General features: G+C 41.7%; 1 protein-coding gene across 1 annotated transcript in view; it reads right to left on the bottom strand.

Annotated features, from left to right (window-relative positions):
• LOC122923815 (chromodomain-helicase-DNA-binding protein 5) overlaps positions 1-12031 on the bottom strand; it is a gene marked incomplete at its 3' end in the record, with an annotated part of 156264 nt that overhangs the window by 92636 nt on the left and 51597 nt on the right. Inside the window, exons 3-4 of the mRNA XM_044274662.1 lie at positions 940-1122; positions 292-410 (exon numbers count right to left, since the gene is read on the bottom strand). Coding sequence (XP_044130597.1) covers positions 292-410; positions 940-1122 — 302 coding nt within the window. The remainder of the gene's footprint in view (positions 1-291; positions 411-939; positions 1123-12031) is intronic.

Genomic DNA, 12031 nt, shown 5'->3' with positions numbered 1-12031 from the left:
TGCAGTTGTTCTGCTTTAATAAGACAGATGTCCTAATTTAATAGAAACTCGTCGTGGAGAATGCATCATGCATCAGATATCACACATAGATCATTACAATATACTTTATGCCATCTGTTTCCAAAAAGAAAGCTGTATATTATATAAAATGTGTAGGGGTCCTAAATTTATGTTGGACAGATAAGCATCACCTCTTCAGCCCGGGAAGGCCCATAAAACATCCCAGGAGCAGACTTTTCATAAAACAGCATTTACCCCACCCTCTTATGGTCCAGGACCCCTGGTGAATACCTGAGAAACTGACTGAATGCCTTGTAATTGGTCAGTGTATGGTAGTCTTCCTCGGAGAAGGCATAGTCCACGTTGTCCAGTCCCCATTCCTCCATCAGCTGTGCTGAGGTCTTTGGCTCCTTTAGAGGAAACAGCATACAAGTATGTATAGTGAGCTGCCCGGCCGTTAAAAACGGATAGAAAACTAACATAAAAAAGGACAGACGGATGGAAAATGGATGCGCAATTGGTTGAAAAATATCCATGAAAAACTGACAGTGTGTCCATTTTTAATGGCTGTTTTTTCCCCACTGTTGTGTGAGTTTAGCCTTAGGGCTCATGCACATGAACGTATTTTTGGTCTGTGTCCAATCTGCATTTTTTGCGGATTAGATGCAGAACCACTCACTTCAATGGGGCCGCATCTGTAGGTTTGTTCTGCAGCCCGCAAAATAATAGAACATGCCCTATTCTTGTCCGCACTATAGGAGAATTCTATAGAGTGCAGGACGTTCCATTCCACAAAATTGCAGAACACACACGGCCGTCATCTGTGTTTTGCGGATCCACACTTTGCGGACCGCAAAAACGGCAACAGTAGTGTGCATGAGCCCTTAGTCTTGGAAAACCCATGTTAGGAAATCATTATTTAGCAGGCAGCTACATTACCTTTACACATCCTTCTTCATTGTCTTCATCTTCTCCATCCTTCTTTTTTCGTTTTGATTTCTTCTCTTTCTTCTCCTTCATTTTTTTCTTCTTTTTCTTATTGGGGGCGTAGTCACTGCCATCACTTTCTGACTTCTCCACCTCGATCTCATCTTCAATTTCTGATGGATCCTCATCACTTCCCTGAAAGAGAAATGGAAATTAGTGTAGCCGACCAACCAAGAGAGGGCCCAGGTCACATTCAGCGATATCATTTTATTTCCGCGAAAACTACTGTATCGGCACCTTGGCGGTAATGGCAGGAGCGACTTTGGAAAAGATGACTATGGTGGGAGACCTGGGATGGGGGAGTGGGGTTAAAAAATACAGGGGAGAAGACCATAACTAGGGGCCCTACACGATATGTATGCTAGTGTTACAGTACCCATCTCATCATGGGGGTGGGGGGGGGGTTGATTGTCTGTTGGGATATATTTGAGGGGGTATATTTTTGTGTAGTTAATTCTCGCTACTGTACTATGGAGGCCAATTATGGTAACAGTCTTAAAAAATATCCAAATATCAGGTCTGACTGTATATGTATATCCCTTCTGTTTCTTGGTTGTTCTTTTCTGTACCTTAAAAAATTGCTCACTAAAAAATATCTGATTTAAAAAAAAAAATACTGTATCGGCCAGAACCCTCCACCATCATAATAGAGCCCTTAGGCCCCATTCACACAACAGTATTTTTGGTCCGCATCTGATCCACTTTTTTTGCGGATTGGATGCGGACTCAGTCATTTCAATGGGTCCGCAAAAAAAAATAAGGAAAACACACCATATGCTGTCCGTTCCGTAGTCCCGTAAAAAAGATAGAACATGTCCTATTCCTGTCAAGAGTAGACATTGTTACAACGGATCCGCCCAGAAAATGGATGCAACAATATTTTTTTAAGGAAATGGGGACCTGGGCAAATGCTAATTCCACAGTTGCCAATTTTAGAGAACAAGTTTTTCCCATCACTTCAGCCTACATAATGCTGCCATATAATGCCATTCACAGCCCATATAATGTCCTCATATAGTGCTACAATAATATACACCCACTTGTATACAGCCCATATAATAGTACCCTATAATGGCCCAATAATATAAAGTGTCCAACTAGAGTTCATATACTACCGCCATATAGTCCCCAAAAAATACATAATTTCCAAATAATCCCACTATGCACCTGCATGTACTCTGGAGTCTCTTAGCAAACAGGCCCTGGGCAATGGATCAGTTTGCTAATGTCTAAAAAAAGAATCTGCACTGCGACAGTCCTGGGAAGAAGAGAAGCTCCATCTTCTAAAAGTGGAACTCCGGGCTAAGGCCAATAGAGTTCCATCTTAAATAGTTTACAGTGCTTATGTAACACTGTATATTTATACATTCATGACTATATTTATACATTATGACTCTTCAACATGAGGCTCCTCTGTTATTCCTCCTGGCAATACATGAATACATTTACAACTGGATGTTGAAATGCCCCCTCAATGGGGCGTGTGCCGACACACTCTCACACTATCAGCCCTCAGTGGACAATGCCACTGTGAAGAGACGCATCCTACTGACAACGGGGAGGCTGACACCCAGCGGTACATTTGTATTCACACATTTCCTGGAGAAATAACAGAGGAACAGCAGAAAGCGCAGTTGTAAGAAACAGATGCCCCAGAATCATTTAGCGGGGAATGCAAGTACAGAGAAATCTCTTTGAGATGACCAAACATTGTTGGGTTGAAAAAGTGGTCTTCTCAGGGGGCTAGTCTATATGGTGGACCCAAAAATATGCCACTGGATATCTGGTCTGGATAAGGCCTCTTTCACACGAACGTGTGCTCTCCGTGGCCCGTATTGCGGATCCGCAATACACGGGCGCCGTTCCGTGGGCATTCCGCATAACGGATGCGGACCCATTCACTTGACTTGGTCCGCAAATCCGGAGATGCGGAACAGAAGCACGGAATGGAACCTTATGGAAGCACTACGGAGTGCTATCTTTTTGCGGAACGGGCGGATCGCGGACCCATTAAAGTGGTTGGTGTTCCTGCACCACGGCCACGGGGCGCACACGTTCGTGCGCAAGAGGCCTAAGGGGGTGGTCTTTATAAAGGGTTTCTCTGCATTTACTAAACCAGACACTGAAAAAAAGAGGAGCGATGCTGCTGATTACTAAACTACCATGTGCAGGACCAAAAAAGACCACGCAAGGTCAGCGGCAGAGATGGCCGGTCATTTCATCCCGATAACACTGTGCTGCGGTAAAAATACTGAGCAAATGTCACACTGCGGAATATAGTCATTCCACTTTTATTTCAGGCGCCACCATTTTACCTGGAAATGCAGAGTATGCCTCCATAAATGTTTACAGCCCTTCTACTTGGATTTCATGACGCTCGGAGGCGTCCAAAATGCCTTATTACTATTCACTTCTTGTTCCGGCGTGCACGTCAGGAAATCGGAGAGCAGACACTGGGGGTGGTTTACTAATCAGAAGGCTCCAGAATTCAGCACCAAGTGCCTTGCACCACATTTAGGCCTCTTGCACACAAATGATACGGATTAGGTCCTGATGCGTTCAGGAAAACTCGCACCATTTCGCAAGTTCAGTCAGTTTTGCCTGTGATTGCGTTCAGTTTTTTTTTGCGCGGGTAAAATGTGCATTGATGCGTTTTTCACGCGCGTGATAAAAAACTGAAGGTTTACAAACAACATCTCTTAGCAACCATCAGTGAAAAACGCATCGCACCCGCACTTGCTTCCGGATGCAATGTGATTTTCACGCAGCCCCATTCACTTCTATGGGGCCAGGGCTGCGTGAAAAACGCAGAATATAGAGCATGCTGCGATTTTTACGCAAAGCACAAGTGATGTGTGAAACAAAACGCTCATGTACACAGACACATTAAAATGAATGGGTCGGGATTCAGTGCGGGCGCAATGCGTTCGCATCACGCATTGCGCCCGAGTGGAAAACTCGCTCGTGTAAGGGGCTTTAAAACCTTTTTTTTGCCCCAGTTTGAAGGGGGTGTGGCTAAATGGGGAGGGGTGTGACCTTATTTGCAGAGTGGACGTGGACCCATTTATTTGTATAGGGCTGCACACGGATGTCATCAATACTGAGGGATGCACACGGACCGCCTCTGTAAAACGAATACAGTCGTGTAAATTACAATTTGCGCAAAAAAGGTTGTGTTTTTATGCCGCGCTAAAAAGTGGATGGGGCTTAGCGTGAGGTTTAGGACCCTCCGGCAGCCTGGCAAATGGACTATAATTTAATCCCAGTAATTGCTGTCTTGATAAACTCCCCCAAGGTATGTACAAAGCTAGTATATTTTAGCTCTGCTCCATTAGGCGGTTGGGATTACTAACAATCTGAAAGCCACGTCATTTCTCATTAGAGGCACATGTTTCTCCTCTATCCACCCCCATGCTTTACACTGCAGCACTGCCTGTTCAGATTGGCTGCTGTGTATAGATACAAGTGCAGCAGGAAAACAATACACGGAGAGGGGATTTCTATAGAAGATGATGTTTTATATGGAACAGGAAAGAACGTATACAGAGGTGGGGGCTCTGGTGATTGTACAGTAATCCCGATACATGTCCAGCTATACAGCATGCCTAGACAGTGGCAAACATCAATCATACCACTGGCAAGAAACAGGCCTGACACAGAAATACCTACTTTCTGTTAGGTTTCCACGTCCGATCTTTCCATTCATTTCTATCGGGTCCGCAAAAAATAAAATACAGCACACAGATATCATCCACAAATTACAGAACATGTCCTATTCTTGCCTGTTTTGCGGACAAGAATAGCTATTTCTACTGATGGGAGTGAGAAAGCTGCGGGATGCACGCGGACAGTATCTGTAGTTTGCGGATCCCTGGTTTGCAGACTGTAATACGGATATGGTCGTGTGCGCGTGGCCTTAAGGTCTCATTCAGACGGCCGTCTGCTGGACGCAAAAATGTGGATCTGTTTTTTTTGCGGACAGTTCAACATGTCCGCAAAAAAAACGGGTTGCATTCTGCATTTTTCTGGACCCACGTCAAGTATAGGACATGTTTTCTTTGTTTTGCGGAGCCGTAGAACGGAAGAAAAGGGACCCACAGGAGTGAATAGGTCTGCATCTAATCCACAAAAAAAACTATCAGCATTTTTGCGGACGTCATACGGCCGTCTGAATGAGTACTAAATGTGTTTTCCATATTTTCTATATGCCCTGGAGTTAGGGGAGCCAAAGATCACTCTGCCAAGTAACGCACACGTAAAGGGTGGGGGCCCAAAATACAAAAAACAAGAAAAAAAAAAGGTGGGTTCCCTGTATCAAATATTGCATATGGACAAGGGCCTTCAATTTAGGCCTCTTTCACAGTTTTTTGAGTTCCGTATACGGAACCATTCATTTCAATGGTTCCGAAAAAAAAAAACGGAATGTATTCCGTATGCATTCAGTTTCCGTATTTCCGTTCCGTTGAAAGATAGAACATGTCCTATATTTGGCCGCAAATCACGTTCCGTGGCTCCATTCAAGTCAATGGGTCCGCAAAAAAACCGTAACGCATGCGGAAATGCATCCGTATTTCTTCCGTATCCGTTCCGTTTTTTCTGAACCATCTATTGAAAATGTTATGCCCAGCCTAAATTTTTCTTTGTAATTACTGTATACTGTATATGCCATATGGAAAAACGGAACGGAACAATGGAACGCAAACAGAAACACAACGGAAACAAAAAAACGGAACAACGGATCCGTGAAAAACGGAACGCAAAACACTAAAATCGACATACTGTAGTGTGAAAGAGGCCTTACACCTCTGCCTCTATTGAAGACATTAAAAATATCCTGCAATTGTGGATGAAGATATTTTTATATTTTTAATATAAATATATTGTCTATTTTACTTTGTAATAATATAAATATTTTAAATATTTTTTTATGGATTAAACAGACTCCTTCTCCAGCTTTGCATCAATATTTTATAGGGTCACAAGAGGAAACCCAGTACAATTCCAAGAACGATCTAATGTTCCAATCCGCATGCTTCCCCCTCAGTTTATAGATTCAGAATAAATTTCAATTATTTTTGCTTTGTTCCTTTTTTTTTTTTTTTTTTACAAAATTTCCCCCATTACAATATTTAAATATGACCTAGGAAAAAAAAAATTCTGGATGTCTGTGTGATGTGAAATCCGAGCTTTCCCCCCAAGATGACTGTAATAAACAGTTATAATTTAGCCATTGAATAATTGGTTTCCATGGTAACTGACTCTGTACAGGTTGAAATGATTTCACTCTTTGTACTCTCCCCCTCCCATCCCTCTCGTTTCCATTATACGGCTGCATAACAAGGGCTTTCAGTTACATGAATCTAAGATTAAAATGAAAAGAGGAAGTCATTAAGAAAATGGGATAGGAGGAGAAAATCTGGACAAAGCATTAATGCCATTTTCTCCTGGGACAAGATCTAGCCATTTTATTTTTTCTAATTCTATATTTTATTCCTATCTTCTTTATTTTACAAAATTATTATTATTATTATTATGCAACAAAATTACTCATGCTGAATTTTTCCAATATCATTGTGTACATATATATATATATATATATATGTATATATATTGAATGCGGAATTCTTTAAATGTATTTAATCATTTTTATTAACTTTTTTACATTTATATAATTATGCAGCATAACAAATATTGATCCAATCCATGGTAATTTCTTTATTTTAATTTTTATTACCAGTTTTAATCTTTTAAATAATAATAACTAAAATTCTAAAGCAAAATAGATAAATATTCATGTTACAAATTATTTTTGTAATAATTTTTGCTAGCATTTTTTACTTAATTATTATTAAAATGTAAAATAATTCTGATGCTTCAATCCATGGGCAATAATTGAATTTAATTATGGTCAATATGTTGTATTTTTATTGGTATTATTGGTAGAACAAAATAAATACAGATGTAGCAATTCATGGCGATTTTTCTAAATGATTTTTAGTAATAATATGTCATTTTTTTAACTAAATATATAGTCGGACATCAGACTGAATCTGGTTGAATGCTACTGTCGTTAAAATAAAATACAGCGTTCTTCGATGACTGGACACGGAGCGGCTGCACAGGATGAGAACTGCTGATGAATCTTTAATATTTATTACTGTACCTAGATACAAATAATCTCTGGACTCAGATTTCATATGTGAATTATTTATCAATTTTCCCTATCTTTTTTGACCTTCCTTTTTTTTTTCTTTTTTTTAAACCACTATTTTATTGGCACACTATGCCATATGTACACTTGGCAGCCATTGTCGGCACTCTGATAAACATGTCAACCACAGTCAGTGCCTCTATAACGATGTCCAACCTGTGTTTCTGTAGCTATTGCAAAAGCTGACGAGCCCTGCTCTAAGGTCCCCATCCAGCAGCTCAGGAGCCACATGTAGCTTGTGGCCCCATGCTGTGTGGTGTGCCAACCAGCCACGGTGAGCATAGCAGCCACAGGGCACCATCTTATCTCCAACCCCATTTAAAGGACAAGAACCAGAGGGGGTATTTAACTGGTGTAAGTAGAACTGGCTTAGTTGCCCAAGGCAATCAATCAGATTCCACCTCTCATTTTCCAAAGGAGCTCTGAAAAACGAAAGGTGGAATCTGATTGGTTGCTATGGGCAACTGAGCCAGTTTTCCTTTACTCTAGTTTGATAAATCTGCTCTAGAGTCCATACCAGCTGATCATCAAACCATAGAACCAGCACACAAAAATAGTCCTAGACATAAAGCTCTTATACAAGGTCAGTCACACAGACTCCTCATACAGTGCCGACCAAAGAGACCAAGGCCAAAGAAGAGCGGAGCTAATGCCCTAAGACCACCACCATGTTGTCTACTCTAAACCTCTGCTTCATGTTCTCTGAAGATGAGGCATCACGATGCAGGCTGTGGTCTTACTATGGCATTGTTACTTGGGTACTATGTGGCACTGCCACCACGTGGCTTGTACAGTCATTTGTACACTCATTATTTAGACACAATGGGTGAGATTTATCAAACTGATGTAAAGCAGAACACCATACAGAGAGCACCATCTTATCTCCAACCCCATTAAAGGACAAGAACCAGAGGGGGGTATTTAACTGGTGTAAAGTAGAACTGGCTTAGTTGCCCAAGGCAACCAATCAGATCCCACCTTTTATTTTCCAAAGAAGCTCTGAAAAATGAAAGGTGGAAGCTGATTGGTTGCTATGGGCAACTAAGCTAGTTCTACTTTACACCAGTTTGTTATTTCTGCCTGTTTTCACACAACCTTACTTTTCTTCTGTATGCTCTCCAGTTTTACAATTACAGCACACTGACCTATACAATGGGGCTACTCACACATGGTTTTATTCAACGGATCCATGTGCCGAATCTGGATCGGACTCATTCAATGGAAAAAAAAAAACTCAGAAGCCATTGGTGCGTTCTCCATTTTTCACAGACATACAAAATGGACATAGTCGCGTGAATGATCTCTAACAGAGCCCCAGTAGAATACCAGCAACGAAGGCTCCATACACAACCAGCCATAGAGAACCTATAAAATGAAGCCCCCTCAGCCAGAGTCCTTATTCCATGCCAGAGAGCCCTCCTACAGTACCACACTCCTATGCTCTCCTCCGCAATCATCAATGAACACACGCCTTCCATAAGTAAGCCCTCCTGCCGGGTCAGATCGTGGGAGAACTTACAAACTTCATGCAGATGTTTGGTTGCCTATAAATCAACAACCCCAATGACATAAGGCACTGTGACTACCCACTGAGGCACCACGACACCCTAAACATTGGAGGACATCAGCTATGTAGTAGGCCTACAATGTATGACTGAAGGAGCATCCAACATAAAAAAGGCAAATAAACAAATACAAAAACTTCACATTGAAGAGATCTCATGGTACATCACGTGATTCTATTCAACATTCGTCTCTTCTGCCACGGCTCTACCCAAATGAAATTATATTACCCATTTAGTGTTTGATTGTCATCTGGGCGCACATATTTTTATGGGTCTTAAAACATGTACCGTAATTCAACGGCTCAAACCTGTAAAACACAAAGCTTAGGGAGGTTTTTATGCTCAAAAATAACAACATGGCACTAAAGGGGTTTATCAGGAGTTTAAAATACACAAAATGCATCGTACTGAGATAGGAAATAATCGAGGAAGAACAACCGTGCACTTCTGTGTTGTCTGAAGGAGCGGAACGTGGGTGGGACTTGTCGTGTGATTGACAGCTCAGCTGTTGGGTCTGTGATGTCATAGTCCTGTGCTGGGAGATACTGCTTATGGTGGGTTCACATCACGTTTTATGCTTCTGTTTGTCGTATATATTAGAAAAAAAATAAAGGATACAAAAACGCGTGTATCCTGCACAGTCCGTTAAATAAGTATACTTTTATTATTACAGTGAAACTCTACGGTGAATGGATGCACTGTATGGCATCAGTCTGAGGCATCCATTTAACGTATATGTTTTTTGTATATGTTAATTGCATGGAAAAAATGTGATGTGAACCCAGCCTTAGGCCTCTTGCACACAAACGTTTTTTTCCGTTTCCGAAACCATTCATTTTAATGGATCCGCAAAAAAAACGGAAGGTACTCCAGGTTTCCGTATTGTATTTCCGTTTCGTTTAAAGATAGAACATGTCCTATTATTATCCGCTTAACGGACAAGGATAGTACTGTCCATTCACACATTGCGGACAAGAATACGGCATGGTCTATTTGTTTTGCGGAAGATGTCCCGTTCCGCAAAAAAACGGAATACACACGTATGTCATCTGTATTTCTTGCGTATACGTTTTTTGCGAACCACAAAATACTGAAAAAGACATATGGTCGTGTGCAAAAGGTCTTAGACATGAAGAGTGAGAGAGGAGAGCTGGAGGCTCGGACACAAGATATTTAGGATGCTGCTAAGGCTTTTCATTACCCTCAGATTTCCTTCATAAATCTGATATACAATCTCCTACCGTGTGTATCTGTGGTTACCAGCTATAAGCAAACTCTGTGGTGTGGTCTTGCAGTCATGTGTTAAGGAGGATTTACACAGTGTATTAACCCCTTAAGTTCGAGGCCTATTTTAAATTTTTGCTTTTTGGATTTTTCCTCCCCACGTTCCAATAAGGCCTCATGCACACGACCGTTGTTTGGGTCCGCATCCGAGCCGCCGTTTGGGGGCGGCCCCGCTAAAAAAATATAACATGTCCTATTCTTGTCCGCGTTTTGCGGACAAGAATAGGCATTTATATTGCCGGCGCCCGTTCCGTTCCGCAAATTGCGGAAGGCAACACGGGCGGCTTCAGTTTTTTGCGGATCCGCGGTTTGTGTACCGCAAAAAACGGCATGGTCGTGTGCATGAAGCCTAACCATAACTTTTTTATTTTTTCGGTTCACATAGCTATATGAGGGCTTTTTTTTGCGGGACAAGATTAATTTTTTATTGCCACCATTTAATTTACCATATCTCCTATTAGAAAACGGGCAAAAAATTCTTTGTGTGGCAAAACTGTAAAAAAATAAAATAAAATAACAGAATTCCGCCAAGGTTTTTGGGCCTTTGACATCACAGCGTTCACTGTGTGACCTGACATCCATCAATAAGAATGCGGCGATACCAAACTTGTAAAAACCTTTTCCATTGACAACTACAGAGCTGTATGAGGGTTTTTTTCGTAATGAACTGTATTTTTTATTGGTACCATTTCTGTACGTCTTTTTGATCACTGTTCTTAAATTGTTTTTTTTTGGGGGGGGGGGGCAAAATGACAAAAAAATATAATATGGTGAATCGCGTGTTTTTCATTTTTTTTTTTCCTGTTACGGTGTTCACCATATAGGATTATTTTTTTTTTTATATTTGGATGCGGCGATACCTAATATGTTTATTTATTTATTTTATATATTTTTATAAGTAAAAGTGGGAAAGGGGGGTGATTTAAACTTTTAATATATTGGTGGGTTTTTTGTTGTATTTTTCCCATTTTTTAAAAAAAAAATTTACTATTAGCCCCCATAGGGGCCTATTACATGGGATCTTTTTAGCCCCTCTCCTATCTCTATCAGGGTGAATAGGATTTTCACACTGTCCATTCTGAGCCATGCCTTGTGCATAGCTCATTATGAAGAAAGCAATGGCCGGCCCTGGAGCAATTTGACTGCGGGGGCTCTGATCAGAAGGCAGAGGGAGCCGCATCACTCTGCCTTCACTCACAGGTGCCATGATCAGCATTGATAGCAGCATCTGAGGGGTTAAATGACAGGGGTGGCGCGATCGCCGCTTCCTGTCAGTGCGGGCGGGTGCCGGCTGTGTGATACAGCCAGCACCCGCCATGTATGGAGCGGGCCCGCTCCATACATCCCTTCAAACATTATGACGAACAGGTACATCATAATGCGTGAGGGGGTTAATCAGGCAGATTAGCAGGAAAGAACGTTCCTGTGAACGCTCGCTCCCAACAATTTGCCCCTGTAAAGGTGCCGCCAATCACCTGATGAACGAAGCGCTCGTTCATCGGGTGATCCTGTCATTTTTACAGACACCTAAATTATCGTTTCTGGGCAGCAGATCGCTGTTTAGACCGCACCGCAGAAACAATGCAGATGTATGAGAATGAGCGATCGCAGTAGTGATCCCTCGTCCTCATACTGTGGATGTGACCGCTGCATGTAAACGCAGCATTTCAACTTCACTTAAAGAGCAGCCGACTGTCAGGATGGAGACGCTTCTTTCCCGAGAACTGGCTGCTCCTCAGCGCGTGCAAATGACTCACCCCCCTCTGACCCTATTCTACCGTCTGTAGTTTATCCAGAACAAGAAGAGGCGGTGAAGTAATACATGTCTACAGGATCAGACTACAAAGGGTTTGTTTGTAGTCTGTAACCATAGAGAAACTTAGGGCTGCACAGGCGCTGTATACACAAAAAAGAGGGATATTATTAATTAAGTGTAATTTAGGAAGTTGTTTCATTTGTTTTAGGCCTCTTAACACGGGCGAGT

The sequence above is a fragment of the Bufo gargarizans genome, unplaced genomic scaffold, assembly GCF_014858855.1.
Source record: "Bufo gargarizans isolate SCDJY-AF-19 unplaced genomic scaffold, ASM1485885v1 original_scaffold_1960_pilon, whole genome shotgun sequence".
Taxonomy (NCBI): domain Eukaryota; kingdom Metazoa; phylum Chordata; class Amphibia; order Anura; family Bufonidae; genus Bufo; species Bufo gargarizans.
The sequence above is the reverse complement of the archived record's forward strand: the minus strand, read 5'-3'. Positions and strand labels throughout refer to the sequence as shown.